This window comes from Mustela nigripes, chromosome 3 (genome assembly GCF_022355385.1).
Source record: "Mustela nigripes isolate SB6536 chromosome 3, MUSNIG.SB6536, whole genome shotgun sequence".
In the NCBI taxonomy this organism is placed as follows: Eukaryota; Metazoa; Chordata; class Mammalia; order Carnivora; family Mustelidae; genus Mustela; species Mustela nigripes.
Genome location: NC_081559.1, coordinates 51,572,988 through 51,597,753, shown reverse-complemented (window position 1 = coordinate 51,597,753; position 24,766 = coordinate 51,572,988). Strand labels below are relative to the sequence as shown.

General features: G+C 36.6%; 1 protein-coding gene across 3 annotated transcripts in view; it reads right to left on the bottom strand.

Annotated features, from left to right (window-relative positions):
• Positions 1-24,766, bottom strand: part of GALNT13 (polypeptide N-acetylgalactosaminyltransferase 13) — a 533,010-nt gene that overhangs the window by 7,710 nt on the left and 500,534 nt on the right. For all 3 annotated transcript variants that reach the window (XM_059393983.1, XM_059393985.1, XM_059393984.1), the window contains one exon: positions 10,561-10,695. In XM_059393983.1, the coding sequence (XP_059249966.1) occupies positions 10,561-10,695 (135 nt within the window). The remainder of the gene's footprint in view (positions 1-10,560; positions 10,696-24,766) is intronic.

Below are 24,766 nucleotides of genomic sequence, written 5' to 3'. Positions count from 1 at the left end.
CTATTTATTAAAAAAAGAGAGAGAGAGAGAGGTAGAGACAGAGAGAGAGGATGAAATGGCCAAAGGCCAAAGATAGGCAAGAAGATGGTTAATTTACGCTTATGGTGCCAGGGATGATGCTATTGGCTTATGAACCAGCAACCAACATGAAAAAAAGGATACAGAACGGAGCACTTATTCTAGAAAATTTCAGTTAAAATCAACAAAATGTTCTTTATTTTTGTTATGTACCTAAGGTCCTTTGTGTATATATGTTCTCTTTCAAAAAAGCCATTTCCTTTTGCTTGCTTTGATTAGATCTTTTTGTTTTCAAATGTATATGACTTTAAGGATCAGATCAAATGATGTGTTAAGTACACAAATAATGATAGTTTTAATAAAAGATTAGGGTTTTTTTTGGTAACAAGTATTTTCTTCACTGGTCAAAAGCCACCGTTGTAAAGATAACAAGCAACTCACCAAAAACCTCCCCTTTTTAATGGAGTGCAGTGGAAAGATTAGACAGCTTAGGGTCAGATAGGGTCAGATTAGACAGAATTTTGGGAGAATTTCTGCTCCGCCATTTACTAGCCATGAAAATTTGGGCAAGCTACCAAATCATTCTGGGGAATCAGATTCTTTGTCAGAAAATGCTTAATTATATTTAGGAGTATTTAAAAATGCCTTTTTCTCTTCCTCTTAAAAAAGTTAACCTTTAGTCAACTATGTAACTGTGATCCCTTAGCAATCTGATAAGATTGTTAAAGGATGTTAACATGTCTCTAGGCAACATGGCAGATGGTAAAAATAACCTCTGAAGAATAAACTGCATCTGTATCTGATCAACTACATTATAAATAACTGATAGGAAACTCAATTGTGGACTTCTCAAAAGTGTCAAGACTTGAATTTTGCGTATGTTCTGGGTCTTAGGAGCTGGGCTATGGAGTTGTTACAGAGATGTCTCCTGTGAGTCTTAAAGCCGCATCAGCCTGATATGGCTCTCAGCACCTCCCAGTGGGCTGTCACCTATGGAAAAGCTGGCTCCCCTAAGCTAATACAAACTGCTAAGAGATCTGCTGAGAGAAGTTAAGTTGTGGTTTCTGTCCGAGAATTCTGTAAGTAAACTCATGAGACTAAATGTCTAGGTAAGCCTAACAAGACCCCTTGTTAGGCATTACACTACCAACTATGCTTTGGAAACAAACATAATGTATGTCAATTGCCTTATACACACACACAGTTCTGTGTGCAAGGAGTCCAGACTTTTCCAGGTTTCTAACACATCTCCAATGTAGTTCTAATGTCTCTCCGCACCTCTCTATACCTCATTCAGCCTTGTCAGGAGCATTCCAAGCTCAATTCTGCCTTCTACTGACAACCTTTACCTGGTTCACTGGAACCAGAACAATGCCCTAACTTCCCATGTGTTGTCACAGGAAGGTACTGCACAATGTAATATCCTTTATTTACAGGTCAATAACCCCCTTAAGATCAAGAACTAGGACATATTCTTACTTGCATTCTTTATAAATATTCAATAACAGTTTTTTGACTTCAGCTGAATAATGATTCATTTTATTGCTTACTGAGGAGATATTCAGAAATCACACAAGTGATAAGAGGTAAAATTTTTAAAAAGCTTTTATTATTATATCACTTCACCAACCACAAAGAAATACTTAGATATAATTTATAAAGTTACTGAAAAGTACATCTTAGTTTTCAAAAATGCATTTGCTTAATGTCTCAGGTTAAAATAAATTCTAGAAAAGCTGTCCTAAATGTGCACACAGTGGAAGTATTGGAATAAAAATTAACAAAATTAATTAATTTTAATGTTCCAAAAACAATCTTTTTTTTGGCTATGTTAGTTTTTTTTAACTGATTTTTCTCAGCTCTAATGCAAAATCTACTGTTACATAAACATGGCTATAGTTAGCCTTAAAAGGAGCTAATGTAATGTATTCTGTTAATTATATTTATGCATGTATAAATATTTGAAATAAAGTGAAAACTGGAAAATACTTTTAATTAATAATAGAGCAAACACTACTTAATATAGTCAGCTTCCAAATTAACACGCAGCTAAGAAGTAAAAGACAGAAAAATAATTCCATGGAGAAATAGCACATAAAGTTTTTTTTAAGTACATTTTAAAGAAGTTTCTAGATTTTAGTAACAGAACATGACAAAATTAGTAAAATAATTTTAGCACAGTCTACAACACAAACTTCCAAAACTTATTAGAGAATGTAATCAGTAGGACTCTTAAAAATATTCCTAAAAACTTGCATCCTTGTATAGTTTCTTAGTAGCCATTTTTGCAAAGGGCTATCATTACATGTTTCCACAGTGGGCTGCTGGGAGCCATCAGCTACTTTGCTTACTGAGAGACAGGACTGGGTGATTATGTGAAGAAGAGTGTGGGTCTGTTTGACAAAGAAAATAATGAATAATGACAAAATCAAGTACAAAGGCAATAATAAATCAATCATTCTTGGCAACATACAATTTCTACTGGATAAGGATGGCAAGCACACATCACAATAATTGCACCCATGGAAGTATGAGCCACCTCCTTTTAGATGGCGTTAGTATTAACTGTATTAAGTAGGGGTAAATGAAGATAAGCCTGGGAAGCTAGAGAAGAGCCTGAGATCAAATGGTGAAACATTTTAAGCCAAAGGTTATTTTGGGCAGAAAAGGTATATTCTCAGTGTTCATTCTAGTGATAATTTTTTTTTTTTTTTTTTTTTTTTTAGTGCTAAATGGGTTATTTTGTGAGGAGATATTCAAAACTGTTGGCTATCTAGAGAGTTTTCAGTTATGGTTTTTGGCTGCTTCATTCCTTTGACCTAATTCTGAGTGGACCCAGTGGAAAATTCAGGGGATGATTTAGCTTTAACTCTTTGCTTCACTTTGTACAGTGTGGTACTTGAATTATTTCCATAATGTTTTCACAGGGCTAACCTGCGTTAACCTGTTTCCATTATGTTTTCACGGGTCTAACCAGGGTTGCACATTGGCATGGCCACGATGAGCTAAATGTCAATTAGAACGTTAAGGAAGAGCGGAAAAAGAAAAAGGTCAGCTCCACTTGGGCTCTTAATTTGGTCTAATTCTTCTAAACACAATTTGTAATTAATTAGTTTCTTGTTTTTCATATATTTCCTCTTTAGGAGCTTGAGCTCCAAGAAGGCCAGGAACTATGACTGCAAAAGTCATCAAGCCCAGTGCCTGCCCACGGGAGGCACTTTGTTAAGTTTTGATTGAAACACATGGTGAATGGCCAATGCAGAAAATAAATTCTGATAAAATTGGACTACATTCCTTTGGCAGCTCAAAGGACACAAATCATTAGATTTTCCATTTCAAGGACAATGGTAGACAACGATTTATAAAGATATGAAAGGTAAGATCATATATGATTTTATTTGTAAAATGATAATGTTCACTACATAGTCTGATTTGTTAAGGAGGCTAGTTTTGTTTTCATTTTGTTTTTTTAGCCATACCTGAATTTCCTATCTATCCTGTTTAAAATTCCTAAGCTTGCTAATCCTCTACCTTCAGTGATGTTTCTTTTTAAACCAAATTTTTCTTGGTAAATGTCATGTTAACATCAAAGACCCCAGTGGTAGTGATTGTGAATTTCATCTGTTATTAAAAACAAAAACAAATTATAAAGTTGCTCTTGATTTAAAATGAAACAAAACTTGGTCTTACTTATACTCAGGAAATAGAACTCCAGAACATAAACACACTATAATTCTTTTCATAAATACATTTGTAGTATTTCCCCCAAAATATTATCATGTGAATTACCATGAAAAAAATTCAAAGAACTTTCACTCCTGCTGCTTCTAAAACCCATTAAACCAGAAGAAAAATTAGAAATCTCAAATAATTTCATTGAGATAAAGGGTATTTTTCATTTTACAAAATACCCACAAAAACATTTAGCATTTTTATTTGTTTGAAAAAGAAATGTAGTTTACTTATTTTTCTGAATATTCTTTCTAGAAAAGATACCAATTACTAATATTTTATGTGTTTTCTAGTTATTTCTAGCATTTATATTATGCAAATGTATTAACTGTGGTCATCCAATTAAATATACTCCCACTTTATTGTGGGTTTTCTTATCAATTCTTATCACCTTTGTTATCATTAAAGTAATCTAAAAACATAAGAAATACACAATTTTTACGAAGTAGATTTGCCAAAAGTCATTTCACTTTTCCATTTAGAGGGAGTATTTTTCCAATTTGGAGCTATTATAAGTAATGCTATCACAAACATCTCTGATCATCTCTCTCCACATCTACAGCTATTTATTCAGAAATGATTCTTAGAAGGGAAATCACAAGGTCAAAAGGTATGAACATTGTAATATATAATGGCAAAGTTTTTAAAAATCTGTAATAATTATTTGGTACTATAGCAGTAGCAGCTAACATTTCTTGTGCTTATATGCCAGGGTACTGTATGTGTGTCAGTTTTACTACACCTACACCATTAATGTGTGTCCCACTGAAAACATTTCTTGACATAGACAGGATAATAAAGAGATAAAAGAACACAGATGAAATGATTTTTTATGTATTTTTAATAGTTACAAATAGCCCATGAAAATGGAAAAATAAGGTTAATTTAAATATTTCTCCTGTGCTGATTATTCAAGACTTTGCTTATTTTTATATTGGGTGTACACTTTTTTTTTCTTCTAACTCCTTTTTATGCAGCATATCAGCCCTTACCATACTTGTTGCTAAGGCCTCTCACAACTTTGGAAGACTGTCACAATCACTCAGTTTTGAAGGTAATGTGACATTCCAGCTGACAGGAAGCATACGGCCACATATCTCTTCCTATTGCTTCATTTAAAATATTTTCTAGAAAACAGGGTAATATGAACCCTAAGCTAGATTGGTTTTTGTTTATAATATTACTTAATTATTCTCCTCTGAGGTATAAAACACTAGTATTTCTGACAGAATTTTAGACATGCTGCTTTAAGATATATAAGAAAACGATTTGTAACTCCTGCCTTTAAACACACCTGTATGTTTTGCTATCTAAGACAAGATGTGTCATGGAGGATCCCTCCATCTACCCTTTTGAAGAGGCAATGACTATGGAAATCAGGCTAGGAAAACAAGGTTCATGACAAAGTAAGACGTACAAAATTATAAAATCAAGTCATATTTTTGTACCTTCTTTATTAAAAAGCACTAAGTGAAAAACCTGATAATTTAATGAACAGAAATGATTGCATGGCTGATTAAAGAGTTAATCATATTGGCCTCTGTGTAAAAGATGCCATACTAAAATCAAGTTTAAAGAGTTAAAGAGTTTAAAATGAAACTCAATTGACTGTTATATATGATAATGAACAAAGTGAGAAAAAAAACAGACTGTTACAGATCTTTAATAGCCAAGGTAGAAAAAATTTCCCTATTGGTTAAGTGCAAAATCATAATTTAAAAAAATATATAATAAAGTTGTTATTCAAAATATGAAGTATGATCTCCTGACAAGGTGAACCATGTTTTATTAGAACAGAATATGAGTATGCTAAAGACCAAGTGTAAATGTTTAAGAAACAAGAACTAAAACTGACATACTATACTACCACAGTTCCTATTCACTACTTGAGTCTACGTAAGAAACCACAGCTACGGGTCAGTGGGAATGCGGAAAGGTAATACTAATCAGATATACACAGCCTTCTAAAGGTAAACTGAGCCACTGTTTTCATTAGGAGTGCTACACAGGGAAATAGCCATGTTGCCATTATAGACTACTTACCTTGAAATTATACTGCCATTTACCTGATTTCTGATAAAGGTAAATAAAAGAGGAGGTATTAAGTAAAGTCTAAATATAAGCTTGTGTGATTTCAGTAAATACCAATCCGACATATTTTCCCTACTGAAAAAAATCCCTTATCTTGTGACTCTAGGAAACACTGGATACAGATGGATATTGAATTCATCTTCTCAGTCAACTTGCTCAGTCACATGAAAAACAAGACTTATTTTTAGCATCATATTTTGCTCCCTTATTTTTTTTCTTTGTTGCATAGTGTTTGTTGAGCATAAGTGTTCTGTTCTAAAATTAGATTCTTACACTGTATATAGCTGCTTGGATGTTCTAAAAGAAATGTGATTATGTGCACTTATTGTCAGAAAATGTAAATTTCAGATGGATTGGAACACAACTGCAGTGCTCAAACAGAATATGAGAAAATCTGAATAAAACAGAACGGATGGATGACAGAACTTTATGAAAATAATCTTTTTAAAAAGATTTTATTTATTTATTTATTTACTTGTTTGAGAGAAAGAAGAAGAGAGAAAGGGAGAAGCAGACTCCCCTGCTGAGCAGGGAGCGGAACACGGGACTTGATCCCAAGAGTCCATGATTATGACCTGAATTGAAGGGAGATGCTTAACTGACTGAGCCACCCTAAAAATAGGTGCCCCTAAAAATATCCTTAAAAATGTTTCAGTGAGACACAATTTAGGGTTCCTTTTCTGTGTTAGTTCTGTGGCAATGGCTTTCATGGCAACAAAATGTTCAGGTAATTTATTTAAGAGATTCTAGACCAGGTGAGGGTCTTGTAGTTCTGCTAATGATGCTCAGTTGCCCCCAAACTGAACATGTTTAGCCAGCTATAAAGTGGTAACTGAATTAAATTCATGACCATGCTAAAAACTACTTAGCTAAGAAAGTAGGAACCCAGTAGGAACCTCTATATTTCAAATCAAAGTTGGCCAAAGACATGTATTTATTACCAACATGTGCTTAGTTTCATTCAAATAGAAGGAGAAGCAATTAGATCATAATGAATATGTGTAAAGTTTGTAAGCAATTAGACCATACTGACAAAGTGGTTTTATGACTATTCAACAAAACAGACAATTTTTAGCAATTAGACCATACTGACAAAGTGGCTTTATGACTATTCAACTAAGTAGACAATGTTTATTGCAGAACATCTTTCCAGTTATTAGAGGAGAAATTCTATGTGAATAAAATTTGGTACCACAAATAACTGATAATATTTAATCACTCCTTTCATTTATTATAGTAATACATTTAACTTATCAGGTCAGCATCATTTAAAATGCCTAATTGTTTCTAGTTTCTCCATGACCTCAAGAGGCAGGGTAGCATAGTAGAAACACGGCTAAATTCGTGCCAGAAACCTGGGGTCTAAAACCTAGAGAAGCTATTTAAACACTCTTATATTTAATAATGTAAAGAATAAAAATAAAGATATAATCTTACAGGCCTATTGTTAGAACTGTTGAGAAAACCGATGGAATTACAGACAATGAATTTCATTCCCTTTCTTTGCCCCAACCCTCACCTAAGAAGAGGCTTTATGAATCGGTTTCAGTTTTCTCTGCATATTCCAATAATTCTGCTGCTATTTATGACTTGCTTTTCTAAAACTGAAAGTACTATAGGTGACAAAGTGTTGGAATACTTGAGCTGTTCACACCGAGTTTTGCATTGTCCTGGTAACTAGCTTTCTTTGATTACTTCCTTAGAAGTGAACTCCGGTCCCTGCCGCTGGCGGTGTGATCTTTGTGCTTACTTTTCTCCTGATAAAGGCTGAAAGAAGAGAACTTGAAGAAAAGTTTCAGCTCTTGTAATTCTGTGACCTCTACCAAGTTTTATTCTGCTTTGATAGTACACCACCTCAGAGGTTTCTCAAAGAAAAATAATTTTGCCTTTGACAGCAGCAGATAAAGAACTGAATTTAAAAAGAAGCAGGCAGCACTTCCTACTTCCCACAGGGTGGATACCAGACCACCAGCCCAACGTGGCAATGACTCTTCTTTCCCATCTCAGCATCTCTCACCCTTGGGCCCCCTATGAGTTCCCCTTCTCTCCTGCAGGCCTGTCGTTTTCCACAGCGTATTTATGCCTTTCTCCTAACTTTGCAATAATTCCAATAGTGTATAAAAAGACTAAGAAAGATAAGTAGATGTTTGGCCACTGTCTAGACCTACCCTTCTCAGACTTTAATATGTATGTAAATGACTTGGGGATTTGTTAAAAGACAGACTGATACAGGGTTCTCAGGTTCCTAAATTCCAAAAAGTTCCCAGGTGATGTTCCTAGTCCTAGAATCACACTTTAGGTGGCGAGGGTTGGGACTATTCTATAGACTAAAATGACCCTGTGTATTATATTTTCATTTCTTTTTAAATAAAGGCCTCTTTCTGACATTTTCCACAAATAAAATCAATCTTATTTCAAAGCTGAAATTTCTAAAAAGACAACTCATTATTCCTACAGTTATTTGATTATTTTGTGACTTCTCTACATTGTGATTTATATAGTCATAAAATTGGCAAAAAAATCTATACTATGATTTAAAATATTAAATTTAGGCAGGCTGAACATCACAATTTAACTTTTTTAAAGATTTATTTGTCAGAGAGAAGGCACAAACAGGGGGAGCGGCAGGCAGATGGAGAAGCAGGTTCCCTACTTAACAAGGAGCCTGATGCAGGACTCGATCCCAGGACCCTGGGATCATGACCTGAGCTGAAGGCAGATGCTTAACTGACTGAGCCACTCAGGCATCCCCACAATTTAATTTTGAAAATATAAACATATAGGAGAGTAGAGTAAGCTATGTTACATAATCATCACAATGATCAGATTATTTAAAAACCATTTCTCCATATTTATAGCATATTATAAGCTTTTTTCACGTGTGTTCTAGAAACGAAGTTTACATGATCTAAAATATTTCAATGCTTGAAAAATCCTACAACAGATAACTACTAGTTATCAAAAATAGTAAATTTACAAAAACCATTTCTCTGTCCTAGGTGAAGCAACCTTTATTTTTTTTTTCCTCTTTTAAGACTGTCAAAATCCCTTAGTATTCAAAAATCTTTCTATTGGCTGGTAAAAACATAAAATATACACCTATATACTAACAATATGGTTAATTCAAAAATTAAAGAATCTGACTTATGATTATAGCAGCCATCATCTACGCAAAGATTAGAGAAAAATTTGAAGATTTAAAGTGGTATCCTGAAATTCAACACTGCTTCATCTTATATAAAGTATATACACTCATCCCCCTTCTCTTAGAAATATATAGTAGATTTCTTTATTTTTCATGCAAGCCCAACAAAGTCCTGAGCTCCTGGTGAAAATTAAAGGGCAACAGCAACAACAAAAAAATTTATTTAAAAAAATACTACTTTCAGGATTTCTCTTTTATCTGAACATTTATCGTACTTTTCCTAATAGAAGAGGGAGGGAACCAAAGTTCCAGGTTTACCTCCGTATATTATTGAAGGAAGTATCTTCTGCAGTCTTAATATTAAGGGTGGTATGATGAGAGCTCAAGAGGAAAAAATACGCCGGTCAGACTGAGGTAAACAAGGTACCGGGGAGACAAGAGTCTGAACAGAACACACTGGTCTATTATAGGAAAGATTCGAGATGTTCACCCTTCCTTATGTCCCAGAAGAGCACTGTATGTCCAAAGAGCTCAGTTCTATTATTTAAATTTTAAGGTCAAATTTTAACCCTACATAATCAGTTTCAAATTACATAAAACTTCATTAAGTTTTCCTATTAAGAAACTACAACATCATGCAATTTGAAATGACATTCAAATAAGAAGGCCTTATTGCAATATCAATAATACCAGGAACTCTGTAGATTAGTTTTTAAAATGTTACACTGGTTGAGTATCTCGGGCTGAGGTAGAACACTACATTTGTGAAATTCATTTGCCTCTAGTGTATTATTTATCTTGCAAGAGTAGTTTATTTCTTATCTTAAATAAGTCACCAACCATTTAATAATGTGGAAAATGTAACACAGATGACCCAATTCATTTTGCTAAGCCAAGGGAACTGAAAGAAATGAAGCTGTTTCAAGGCAACTTCTTTATGGAGAAGAAGATATTTCTTTTTTATTAGCTCCATCTGATGGCTGATCTGGTTTTTACACACTGCCCGGCTATAAATTCCCAACTGTAATTTTATTGTTTTCTCTCCCACTCTTCTATCAGAAAGATGTGCTATATTGAGAAAATGCTGTTTAGTTGATTATGGGCCTAATTACTTTATTGAATTTTGCAAAGTATTTACTATTATAAAAAGCATTCATGCTCCCCCCCTTTTCCTCCTTAAATTGAGAAGGACAAATTTCACCGATTAAAACAGTATAAAATTTGAAAATTGGAAATATTGTTGATATTTTCCTATAATGTGCATCTTTATACACACCTCTCAGATAACGATAGCTGGTCCCTTTGCCTAATTTATGTTAAGCATGTACACGTGCTAACACATTTTAAACACATAAAAATGACTATTTTCCTTATTCATTTTTTATATTAATGAATGCGTTTGGAGAAAAAACCCTATTTATATACTATACCATCCTAATGCTATCAGAGGAATGAATGCATACTTGAAAATACAGTTTTTCTAGTGCAGAAAAAAGAGCTCAGAACAAATGTATTTGAAATATATAACTGGATTTAAGCACTAACTAGTAAGTAAATTAAGGAAAAGACTATACCTCAGGATCATATTCCCATAACTGGTTTCCTCTCATGTGGTGGCATTTTAGCATGATTACGGGTCCACTGAGTCTAGACACATCCAAGCATAAGTCATCGGTTCGGATTTCTTTGTCAGCAGTATAAGAAAATACCTGAAAATATAAAATTCAACTGATGAAATAATCCCCTAAAAACAAAAAAGTCACAGTATAGCAGAGTTCTCTGTGGAAACATTCGTATCAACTTATGTTTTCAAACGGTCTATGCTGTGTGATCTTGAGAAAGTGAGTTCGCATCTCTCAGTCCCTTTCTTCAACTGGAAAATAGGGACAGTGTAGAACACAGATAACACTATTATTGTGAAGCCTCAATTTAACAAATTATTAAATACATTATTTGCCAGCACCGTATTTCCTGCCCTGTACTTGCCTTATGTATCTCACAACAGACGCAGTAAAATAAAGTTAATTATAGGGATATAGTTATATATATGTATATATACGTATATATATGTATAGATGTAACTATACAGCCCTTGTTCTCACCACATGACCAATTCCCTAATTCTATAGAGAGCACGATGTTTTTCATGAAGACATTTAAATCTTTCTCTCCATAAGAACATCATGCAAATTTTATTAAATACTGTCATTGTGTTTCCAAACATTGTAGAATTAGCTTCTCTAGAGACCTCATTAAAAAAAGGTAGGCTCTATACTTATCTTTATCAGATGATTATAGCTGGTTTTGGCTACAGTACTTCTCAAAATAGCCAAGAAATGTTACAGTGGATTGTAGATTCACTGTTAGCTAACTTGAACTGATACTATAATAATCTCTATTTTTTAAACTCCTGGTATGAATATTTTATTTATAACATTGACTATTAAAGGGTCACAAGAGTTATTAAGTTAATAATTATGGAAATTATTTTCTTCTGTTTGCTCTGATAAGCATGCTTCAGTATTCTGTGGGTATTTTTTTCCTTACAATGTCAAGAGGTAGTGTAATGAGGAAGGTTATTTGAGGATCTTTTAGTTTCCCAAAACAGACTGGTAAAATTAGAGGAAGTCAGCTCAATATTCCCCTATAAACTCTGGAGCCCTAGTGTGTAAGCTGAATGAATTAGTCTTGAAAGGGTTGCCTCTCCAGAACTAACTAAGGGCTTCCCTGAAAATCATAGGTGGTAGGAGAAAAACGCAAAAGAAATTCTTCACAAAGATGTAAAAACTTGAGAAAAACTTGAGTACTTTTTAATAAAGATTTTATTTATTTATTTGACAGAGATAACAAGTAGGCAGAGAGAATGGGGCGGGGGAGGCAGGCTCCCTGCTGAGCAGACAGCCTGATGCAGGGCTCCATCCCAGGCCCCTGAGATCATGACCTGAGCTGAAGGCAGAGGCTTTCACTCACTGAGCCACCCAGGTGCCCTTAATATTCGCACTTTTAATGGAAATTATGATTAAATTAAGAGAATAAAAGAAACACCTATCAGATAATTAGTACTATATCCTTTCCAAACATGGTCTTCATTAATACAATATTTAATTTCATATAAACATATTTAAGTAAATGAATCTAGTAATAAACCTTAATTTGAAGGAGGGAAATTTCTAGAGAAATTTCTTTAATCTTTTGCTTTAATGTGAAGTGTAATTTTCCACATAGAAATTATATTTTTAGGGGCGCCTGGGTGGCTCAGTGGGTTAAGCCTCTGCCTTCGGCTCAGGTCATGATCTCAGGGTCCTGGGATCGAGCCCCACATCGGGCTCTCTGCTCAGCGGGGAGCTTGCTTCCCCCTCTCTCTCTGCCTGCCTCTCTGCCTACTTGTGATCTCTCTGTCAAATAAATAAGTAAAATTTAAAAAAAATACTGCAAAAAAAAAAAGAAATTATACTTTTAGTTGTATACAGATGCCAATGTAAATGGAAACACCAAGGTATCCATATTTGTCACTAATTTTGTACACATTTGCCACTAATTTTGTATAATTATGGCCTGAACAATGATTTTTTCCTCAGATCTCTTACAATAGTTTGGAGACTTTACCTGTTGAGAGAAGTCAACCACATTCTTTGCTCCTTAATTCCTAACTGTAATTCATTTATGGTCAATCAGTAGCTATTTTAAGTGATTTATATTCAAGAAAGATATATTTGCAGAATATTTTCTGACCTTATATATATTATCTGAAGTTATCTTTCTTTGGCCTTTGCACTTTAAAAAAAGTACTTGGCTCACAAATAATTTTTCTTTAAAAAAATCTGTATAGGGATGGCTGAGTAGCTCAGCTGGTTAAGCGGTTATCTTTGGCTCAGGTCATGATCCCGGGGTCCTGGGATTAAGCCCTGTGTTGGGCTCCCTGCTCAGCAGGGAGCCTGCTTCTCCCTCTCTGTCTCCGTCTCCCAGCTTGTGCTCTCACTCTCTCTCTCTTCAAATAAATAAATAAAATCTTTAACAAAAATCTGTATATAATGCTTTCATTGTTTTCTGGCATTAATTAATTGGTTAACAAATCCTAATGAATAATTAACAGGCTTAATTTATTTTTCATACCTGAGAATCTCATTTTTATGCCGAGGTGTTCCTAAGATTGTTTATATTCTGTATAAGAATAAAAAGTGCATCAGTATACATACGTCTTTCTTGATTTTTACCTGGAAATTATTAGGCTTGATCTCAATTATTTACCCTTTATATCTATTATCTTTTTACCCATAATTGTCATCTTCATGCTTTTTATATCTTCTACAGCAGGAGGTTCATGGAACTCACTTTGGGACAGATGAAAATTTTACATGCAAAGTACTTTGTAGAGATCTAGGTACGCAGATAGCAGTGGCTGACAGCTAGTGTTATTACCCCAGGCTTAGAGGTGCTCCCAGGATGTGGCCTTGTATATGGACTCCTGCCTTGATAGTATGTCCACTTCCCAAAGAATTTTAGAACAGGAGCCCACCAGGCTTGGCTCTTGCCTCTGTGTGCCGATCCCTAGGCACACAGTCTTGAGGAGGGGCTCTCATACCAATGATAGACTGTCCTGACCCTTGCAGCATATATAGTCAGCCTCTACTGAGTTTCTTACGACTTTGGGGACAACCTCACATCTCATTTTAGATTCTCCAGGAAGTGAGGACTCCCTACAGCCGTTGCCTGTGTCAGTACCCCACAGCTCAGTTTGGTACGTGTAGTTCCTGGCAGAGTATCTGCCTGACCTGCTCTCCTGTTGCAGTTAAAAGACTTATACCTGATTATAAGGTAAGATTTTCAATTCTGAACGCGTATGAAGCACATTAACTTAATCATCACACATGGGCTTTACAAGATCGAGTCCCTCATTAGTGAAGTCTACTTGTACATTCTTTTACAAAAATTGGACACTATTCCCCCCCTTTCTAGTTACCACTCAAATTTTATCACTGGTTATCAATACTGATTCTCACGAAAACCAGAAGTGAGTTACACAAATACTAGATTTAGCATGTATTTCAGTTGCTTCAATGCCAGGATGATTCTAGTAACAATGCATTAAATCAAAGTCTCATCACTTTAAACGAAGGGGACTAGAAGCAGAGTAAAATAATCAATCTCAGTGTCCTTCCATACATTATAAAAGAGGAATATGGAGAAAGTTAACATTAACTGATCACCTATATGTGTTAGAAACCGCGTGTGACACAGTTCATAAATATTATATTAAATAAGTTTGCCCTGTTGTTCCATTGTACAATTACATTTATATTCCTATGTGTACCAACTTCATATTGCAAAGTTTAGTAAGCAGAGCTTTTTACATGAACTATACAATGCAGTAATTTATGGTGCTTTGAGTATTCCGTTTTGCACTAATCTTCACATTTGTTCTAACACATAAAATTACGAGCCATCTAGCACTACACATCTTGTGTAGTCTGCTGGTCACGCTTGCTCTAGAAACAACCACCACAGAGGCCAATTTTACTCAATTGTTCTAGGTTCAGCTATCTTATAAGAAGTGATAGATCCTTTGTTCCATTTTTGTGGGCCCCTCCAAAACTACTCTGATGACTATAACAATGCAGTTTTTATTGTCTCCTATTACATTAGTTTGCTATGGCTGCCAGAACAAAGTACCTTGGACTAGATGGCTTTTAATCTCCTCAGAGTACTGGAGGTCACAAGTTCTAGATCAGGTTATCAGTGCAATTGGTTTCTCCTGTGGACCTCTCTCTTTTGCTTGTGGATGACCATTTTTTCCCTGTGTCCTCCACGGTCTGTCTTTGATGCCTGTGTCCTGATCACTTCTTCTTATAAAAATAACATCCATATTAGGTTAGGGACCACTTTAATTATCTCAGTCACATCGTTAAGGCTCCCGTATCTCCAAATGTCACATTCTCAGATACTGGGATTAGAACTTCAACATACGAATGGGGAGGGGGACACAACTCAGCCCCTAACACCCTTACATTGAAGAAAATAATGCGTCTTTCCCTACTCCTAGATGGAAACTATAGGTTTTTTTGGTTACTTGTCCAGGACCCCTAGGAATTCAGTTCAGAAATTAGAATGGTCTGTTTAACATTATTAATTGAAATTCTGAATGGAATGTAATTCCAAATCTTCTCCTTTGCTTGAAATTGGATGTGCTATAGGCTGGAAGCCTGCAGTGGGATAGGGCTTCATCAACTTCTCTATTTTACCATCTTGAGAACTTCTTTTCTTTTTTATCTGTCTTGCCTACTCCCATATTCCCCCAGGCTGCTAACTGGGTTTTGATTCCCCCAGGGTCATAAAAGCCTCTGTAAGAGGTCTTACCTAAACTATCTCTTGATAACTCCTTCCTGATCTCTGGCATGGCAGAGATTTCAAGCTCCTTCTTCTGGGAGCATTTATGGTTCTTGGGAGATTCTCATTGCTAAGCACCTCTCACTGTGTGCTAAGAAGATGACAATGCGTGTTTTGTAAGTGGGCCACTTCTTACGACTTGAGCAACTTGGGGAGGCAAGCTGACTCAGGCGGTGGAGTCACTTGGTTGTCACAGGCCAACTTTATAATGTGTGAGTCAAGTCACAGCCTGCCACATTCCCCAAGAGCACCAAGCACACAGCAAACAAGCACTTAAAATCGTGTTCTGTGTAATCTGCAGGGCCTAGTGCCAAATGCAAATGCAGGATTTACTGTTCAAAAATTATTAAGGCTTTCCAATTGTAAGGCTCTGCTTGAGGGCATGGGTTGCACAGCCAGTAAGGTGCTCCTGCCTGGAGTCCTCCTCAGTAAGGTTTGTCCCTGGAAACTAGGATCCCACCCCCTCTTCTCTAGAGGGAGGGCAACTGCTCTTTTCAGAGAACCCGAATCCTCTCCATTTTGTGATACCTCCTGTTATGGATTGAATTGTGCCCCCCAAAAGAAATGCTGAAGTCCTTCACCTCTAAGCACCTCAGAATCTGAATGTATTTGGAAGTAAGGTCATTGCAGATGGGATTAGGTAAGTGATGAGGAGATCATACTGGAGAGGGTGGAGGCTTAGCCCGAAATGGCTGGTGTCCTTAGGAGAACATGGAGATGGAGACATTCACAGAAAAAAAATGCCTCCATCGGAGCAATGCATCATCACAGGCCATGGGGATGCAGGTAAACACCACAAGTTAAAAGCAGCAACAAATGTTTCTCCCTTACAGGTTTTGGAAGAAATAGGCCTCTCCTGACACTGTGATTTCTGACTGAAGCCTCAAGTACTGAGACACAATGAACTTCTATTGCTCACGCCACACGGTTTGTGCGAGTTTGTTATGGTGTCCTAAGGAACTTACACGCCTCCTTTGATTCCGTATGATGGCTGAAGGGTCTAAGAGTCTTGGAAGCAGTTTCCAAAGTGTCTGCAAATTCTGCACAGGGAAGTCTGATTTTAGATTTCACGTCTATTTTATCTTGCTGTCTGGGCTGAAATTTTAACATTCAGTTATGATCTCCGAAAGCATCAATCATTTTTACAATCATTTTTCTATTGAAATGTATCTTCATAAGGTGGTTCTTGACTTTGATGAGGTGAATTACCTGCCTTTTTTTTTTTTTTAAAGAGTTTATTTATTTATTTATTTATTTATTTGACAGAGATCACAAGCAGGCAGAGAGGCAGGACGAGAAAGAGAGAGGGGGAAGCAGGCTCCAGCTGAGCAGAGAGCCTGATGCGGGGCTCGATTCCAGGACCCTGAGATCATGACCTGAGCCAAAGGCAGAAGCTTTAACCCACTGAGCCACCCAGGAGCCCTGAATTACCTGCTTTTATTGTAGACTTTATAGGGACCAGATTAATTTCTGTTTCTGAACTGATGTACTCAAATGAGTTTACAAGAAATTCCTAACATATAAAAGGTGACAGCCAATTTCACTCTCAGTTCTTTATAATATTAACATTTTTTTTAGAGAAGGACGCATTTTCATTACTTCACATATGCATGTGGTTTGTTCTGGATTTTTCACTTTGGGGAGTATGTTCAAAGGCATTTATGTTCACCCCTTTGAAAAATCTGAAATTTGAAAAACTGCAAGCAAATTTTGCTCAGATTTGTAGCATAAGCAGCTGCTGGCAAAACGGTCAAAGCAAAACAAGACGCAGAGCTGGTTCACTTGTTCTGTGAAGAGGCACAGGAACCAAACGCCCTCTGCTGGCTCTGCGTTGCTATAGGGTTCCTCCATCTTAACAGGAAGAAGAAATACTTTGCAATACAAACACTAATTTTCATATATTTACATTACGCTCATATATATCCTATGTGTGTTTAAAAGTCTCATAAGTGCATTTGATTCAGCTTTATTATAGAGGTGGTGATTTTTCTAGATTTAGTTATGAATTTATAAAGCACTTCTGTTGAGTTCTTCCAATTTACTGTAAAAGTTCACAGTTTGAAGGGGCTGTGTCACTATATGTCAGCTGCTTTGCTTTCTCTTTGAAGAACCTTAAGCCAATGGAGTTACAGGATTCACATACTTGGCCAGAGCCACTTAGTGACAGAAGTTTCTCCGGATCCCAAGCTCACTGGTTATTTTTCTTTCACTTGACTACACTGCCTCTTACATCCCATCACTTTGTTACTTTGGAACTTTGGGCCCTCTAGCAGATCGCTCTAGGTAACTGAAGTGCAGTCAATTTGAGAACTCTGTTAACAAGAATCCAGAAGGATAAATTATTTTTAAAAGCTCTCACATACATTCTAATAGTTTTCTTTCCCCCTCATTCTGTAAAAATGGCCCAGGTAAATTTGTATTGAAATAATAAGAAAAATTATTTAACAACAAAAATTAGACCTTCAGCAATGTGATTTTTCTTTCAGAATGTTCTGTTTGTCATCCCATCGTGAAATTAGCATGAGGAATGTGTAGATGGAGTTGAGTTCATCAATGGAGCTGCCAAGGAAAGAGACTTCTGCTCCCAAGTAGGATGTTTTTCTGCCTTAACTGATTTTAGGCTTCACCTCTGGCCTGTCAGCTCAGTGGTCTGGGTAGGTAGGTAAGGAGAGTAAGTAGCTTCTGTGTTATCTTTACTTCTATGTCTAAATGGTATCTATGGTCTTTTACAGATTTAATGCTCTCAAACTCTATTGCTAAAAGTAGGATGTGGGGTGCCTGGGTGGCCTAGTCAGTTGGGCATCTGCCTTGGCTCAGGTCATAATCTCAGGGTCTTGGGATGGAGCCCCGCCTGCTTCTCCCTCTCTCTCTGTGCCTCCCCCCTGCTTGTGATCTCTTTCTCTCTTTCAAATAAATAAACAAAATCTCAAAAAAAAAAAAATGGGATGTAGGTGTGCATCTCATGTTCAGTATTCCCATCCTGTCCTCAACATCATCCAGGATGCATTAACTCTTTCTCTTTTTACTTTGATATAACTGTATATTACAACTTTACATTTCTGAATAGGTGATCGGCAAGTTACCTCATCTTTCCATCCCTGACTGGGTATGTTCTGCTCTCATCACAAGAACTATCCTAATTCCACTTTGCCCAGAAAAAGACTACTACCCAACCTCAAGTTCTAGTACCTTTTTCACTTTCTTCTTGTATTACTTTAACTACTCTCACCTACTTATCCACATTGTATTGCAGGCATGGTATCATTTGTGTATATCTTTTAAATTTAATTAATTTATTTTTAAAGATCTGTTTGTTTATTTATTTGATGGGGCGTGGGATGGGGAAGAGAGAGCGTACAAGCAGGGGGAAGGGCAGAGGGAGAGGGAGAAGGGACTCCCCACTGAGCAGGAAGACTGATGTGGGGTTTGATCCCAAGACCCTGAGATCATGACATGAGCTGAAGGCAGACACTTAAGGCTGAGCCACCAGGCATCCCACTTTACTCTGTCTTGAAGGGTTTTCAAGGGAGTCTACAATTCAAGATATCTAATACACAAACATTATGTTCCAGCTATTCACATTTAACTATTGTAGTACTAAAGAATATAAATTGCAAATTTAAGCCCAACTGGATATTCCACTGGATACACTTGAACGTGCAGATGTTGTTCTTTATGTGACTGTGGCAGAATTCTCAGATGGCCCAAAGATTCCTATCCAATATACATGCCCTTCATAAACACCCTCCCCTTGAGTGTGGGTGAGACTACCACAACAGGAAAGTCACTCCATGATTACTTTATGTTACATAAGACCTAGAATTAGCCAACTTAAAGAGTGAGATCTTCCTACTGGCCTTGAAGACACATACAGTCTTGTTTTAGAGGGGCCAGCATAGGAAGGGAACTAAGAAGAGCTTCCCACTGGTGGGAGGAGTAACTGGCAGAGAGCCAGAAAAACAAAACAAAACAAAAAACACAAAAAGCCAAACACCATAACACAAAATTATTGGAGCTCAGTCCTCCAACTGCAAGAAACTAAAATCTGCTGATAACCAGGAAGCTCGGACTCTGACCCTCCAGTGAGGTCTCAGATCTGGCCAACACCTTGATTTTAATTCTGTGAGATCCTAACCAGAGAACCAGCCATGCTGTGCCTGAATTAGACCCAGAGAACTGTGAGATTAGTAATCTTGTGTTGTCATAAGCCACTAAAGTTGTAGTATCTTGCTATACAATGGCAGAGAACTGATACAGTGAGTGACCATCAGGAAAAAGGAAATACATACAAAAATTACAATTATTCTTACCATGTGGAATATCTTCTCCCGTGCTATGTCCCTATCATTTATTCATTCAATCGTTCATCCATCTATTTATTCAACACATACTTTTGAGCATGCTAAATGCTTCAGACCTTATCTGAACCATATAGGCTCTTCATGAAACTGAATTCAAGACACCAACACCTAATAGGGTGCCGACATTTTTGTAAAAGTTTCCTCCACTCTTCCAAACAGCCTTGAGCTTTATTCTCCATGTTCTCATTGTAATGATTTTCTGGATTATCTTCCTCTTGATGGTATTCTCTGCTATATTTCCTCTGATCATATCATTCCTTAAATATATATTCTCTGAAGAATTTGCCCTCACACATATAGACTGTCAGGAAAGTCAAAGGGATTATTGGATGGGATAATTTCTTTCAGTCGTAGGCAATTTAATATCTACTTTCTCTCTATTACTACCTCATTGGTTGGTACCATGGAGCACCAAGATATTTGGTCTTTGAGGTTCTTATTGATTTATGCCTGCAAATGTAAAGTAGACATAGCAGCGATAACATATATCATTCATGTGACATCTATATAAGCTAGTATATTTGTTTTAGTGTTTTATCAGCCACAAATTCATGGTGAAAGACTTTGTGCCATCCTTTATGAATATAATTTTACTGGTATTTTGGTAAAATTTCCTCTTTTTTTTTTCCCCCCTAAGGATTTATTTGTCAGAAAGAGAGCAAGAGTGGGAGAGTGAGAGAGCCTAAGCAGGGGGAGCAGCAAGCAGTGGGAGAAGCAGGCTCCCCACTAAGCAGGGAGCCTGATGCAGGACTCAATCCAGGACCCTGGGATCATGACCTGAGCCAAAGGCAGAGGCTTTAACCCACTGAGCCACCCAGGTGCCCCTTAAAGTAGTCCTATGGATTTATGACATTCCTCATGGCTGCAAACCAAGGTCAGGCTCTACTGAGTTTGCAACTGAAACAAAGATTCAAGTGCAAGTAGTCTGGCCATTTGATGACCCCAGAAAAGACTAGTAGGTGAACAGGGAAGGAAAAAGAACTAACAGAGGGTACATTACAGATTAATTATGCTGTGGGTAACTGGAGTTTAAACCTTAGGGATCTCTGGTAGAGAACAAGCAGTCCCATGGAAGGGTGAAGAAGCTGGGATGACATACGCCCTCCATTGGCTTGAGGTGTGTTTCCAGGTAGAATTAATTCCCCAGGAATAACTAGGTGGGCAAAGTGGCCTCTGGCAGTGAAAGGCTACTCTGACAGGTGCTTAGGCAAAGGGACAGAGGTTCTGTCTGGCTTTTGGATGCTATGATGCAAGCAAATGGAAGGAGAGAAAGTACACACCATTTGGGGAGTACCTGCTGTGAGGATGGAAGTCATTTTAAGTATATTGTATATGGAGATATGATAGACCACATATCATATGTTCAAGGTTTTTTAGTGACCTTTCAAGGTAAGCATTGTATATCCTCCTTTACAAACGAGGAACAGGGTGCATGAAAAGATCAAACAGATTCCCCCACTTCACTCAGTTTATGGGAATCTGTCTTTGAAATACAGTCATCAGACCCCAAATCCCATGGTCTTCCACACACTTAACACCTGCTTCTTGAATATTTAAATAATTAAACTCTAGACTATTCAGATTTCACTGTTTTTCCCTAAAGTGTCCATCTGATCCCATGTTCGTATTTTTCCAGGATCTCATCTGATACCACATTACATTTAACCATCAGGTCTCCTTAGCCTACAGTGACCGATGCTCAGACTGTCATCTTTTTGATGACTGTGAGTTTTGAGGAACACTGGTTAGGTATTTTACACTGTCGCTCTGTGTGGGATTGTCTAATGTTTATCTTGTGGTTAGAATGCTTTTGAGATGATGACCATGAAGGTGAAGGACCATTCTCATCACATCATATCAGAGGTGAAGGGTGCCAACATGACTCATGATGCAGAGCCCTGGTCACTTACCCAAGGGAGTATCTATCGGCCATGTTTCTCCACCATGAAGTTATAATCCCACCACCAGCTTTCACGTTTTACTGTTTGAAAGCAAGTCAATAAGCAGAGTCCACATGCAAGGTGGGCAACAGAGTTAAATTCTACTTTCTGAAAGGGGGATTATTGACCTAAATTATTTGGAATTCTTCTTTACAGGAGATCTTAGAAATCAATTTTAACATGTCTCTAAAAACTTGAGTCTAAAATTGGGGACCATATCTTTATATTAGATTGGTCTGTAACACACTAAGACTCATGTAATAAATCTCATTTGGGCCACTTGTTTCACTGGCAAGATGAAGACAAGTTCTCTTTAGTAGATGTAATTATAATGTGACCATTTTTGCCACACAGAAGTGGCATTTGCTCTTAGCCATATATAAGACATGGATTGAACACTGGCCCCTGAGAGCTTTAAAGACCACTTTGATCATTCCTTGATGTTGTAATGAGCATAAGATGCGCTTCTGAATTTGTCAGGTTTATTTTACTTTATATTTTTGCAAAAGGAGTGTCTCTTAAAAAAAATTCTGCATTTCCCCAACAGATGCACATGTTTTAATTATTTTAAATATAAAGAACATCCCCATATCTATTTAGAGAGTTAGCAGCTAGAAAGTTGGAGTAGGAATATACCTATCTGGTAGGTTTTCATTAGAAGACTAAGGTCTTTTATTAAAAACTGGAATGGACGCTAGGCTGTTTCTATGGTAACCTACTGAAAGCTTTTTTTCTTTAATGGAAAGGTATCAGTTCTGTATATACTACATGTGGCTCCTTGCTCTCTATTGGATCAAGTCCTTTGATAAAAGAATAAAAGAAATGAACTGAAAGAAAGTCATATAGTCTGTCCCTGCTTGTGGTGAAATTATACTTGGGTAATAAATAACAAGAATAAAAAGCCCTTTTCATTTTTGCCTGTATTCACCATGTCATTTTTAATAACAGAAGTTCACGTCCAAGTATTTTCAGGAGGCTGTATTAGGAATAGGCTACAAGTTCTCTTTTGACAACCTTTGCAGTCTGAAAGCTCTTTGCTACTTTTGTCCCTTCAAATCAAAATTCCCTTGCTTGACATTTACATTCTACTATAATCTTAGCTCCTCTACTTATAAACTTAATGTTCCACTCTCCTCAGTCCAGGCTTTCTCTTCAGTTTGGACCAATATCCCCGCTGTCCTTGCAGACACTCCATTCTCTGTGCTTACTGACAGCTCTGTGAAGCCTTTCAATACCACTCCTGTTCTTACCAGAGGTTTCGCTGAATGTCTCCTAAGGCATAGCAGTACACAGACTTGTTGTTTCAACAATGACTGTTTTGTATTCTCCCTGGGATTGAGTATAGGGATTGTGTGCCTATTTGTTTATTTAGATTTCATCTTGTAAAAAAGTAGAAGTAGATTTAAACAGAATTTTACATATATATGTAACATACACACAGAGAGAAATAAGAGAGAAAAAATTCATCTGCATAAAAATGGTAATGTTTTAAAAGAACAAAAGAATTCAAATAAGGCCAATATAAATATTTTCCCATAAGATATTATTAATTTTCTCTGGATAAACCATGTGTCTGGCAGCAAAAAAGAAAAGGAAAAATCTGTTTCTCAGGAGACAACCAACTCTTCCTAATACTCAATGCAGTATGAAATTCTCTTAGGGACACTCATGGAAGAATTCCATGTTATGTAACAAATAGCATCTTTACCAACTTCCCTATACACAAAAAAAGAGTTTAAGTTCTGGGTATATTTTCATATTCTTCTTGGTGCCCATACATTGCTGGGTATACATATGGTGTTCAAGGAATTCTTGATTAACAGACTTTTTCTTTTTTTTTTCTTTAAATGATTAGGTTTTGGTGTCTGACAGATTGCCTAAAATTTTCACATTGTTCTAAGACATTTTATATAAACAACTATAGTATATATAATATATATTATATATAATAAAACAATTATATATAAGCAATTATATATAATATATAATAAAATTTTATACATATATATTTATTTATTTATTCCCCCCCACCCAATCCTAGCTTTCTAAATTCATGAGTCTGCCCTTGGAACAAAGATTTCACAAATCATCTGGACTTGCTGCTCTTGCTTATCTAACAATAGGGATAAAGAATACTAGAACTGGTGAACATCTAGTTCGGCCATATCAATTACAGTATTAGAAACTAAAGGCTGAAAGGATAAGGAACTTCTGTACAACCACTGCTCCGAGCTGGATGTTTGTGTTTCCCCCTCTCACTAATTGTTATGCTGACCCTAGCAGCCAAGGTCATGGCATTTGCAAGTAAGATTTGTGGGAATTAATTAGGTTTAGATGAGGTCACAAGGATGGAGCCCCAATGATGGGATTGGTGCCTTACAGGGAAAGGAAAGGAAAGGAGAGACCAGAGCTAGCTCTCTTTCTGCCACATGAAGACACAGGCAGAATGTGGCAAAATACCAGCCAGGCAAGTGTCCCTGCCAGAACCTGACCATGCTGGCACCCTGATCTGGAACTTTCAGCCTCCAGAACTGAGAGAGACATGTCCATCTGTTATTGAAACCACCCAGTCTACAATCTTGTGTTATGGAAGCCTGAGAAGACTAAGATAAGCAGAGAGCAATTTTGACACCCAGGTCTTCTGATGTTATCTTTACTTCTTACCAAAACTGACTCAGACCAAGTACGATGTAGTGTAATAAGGTATATGAAAAATAAAACCCATTTACGATACCAACTAGGATTACTCTGAGAATCAAATTCTAATATATTTAAAGCATCTGGTAAAGGTGTACTAGGGGAATAGTGTTCAGTATAGAACAGATTCACCCCTTCACTGTCATAGGCTACTCAGACCAAAAATTCCTGGTCTATTCTTAAAAGCTTTAAAATCAGAAATAACTAAACCAACTCGTGCTGCTGATCTGTGCTTTAATTTAGTGTAGAATGCAATTAATCTTAGAAAAATATTATTTTATGAAGAAATTATTGGTGTATTTCTATTTAAATAAAAATAATAGGTTTTAATGGTGAGGATAGATTATTAACTAGGACTGCCTAATAAAATGAGAGAGAACTGTTCATGGTTTATACAG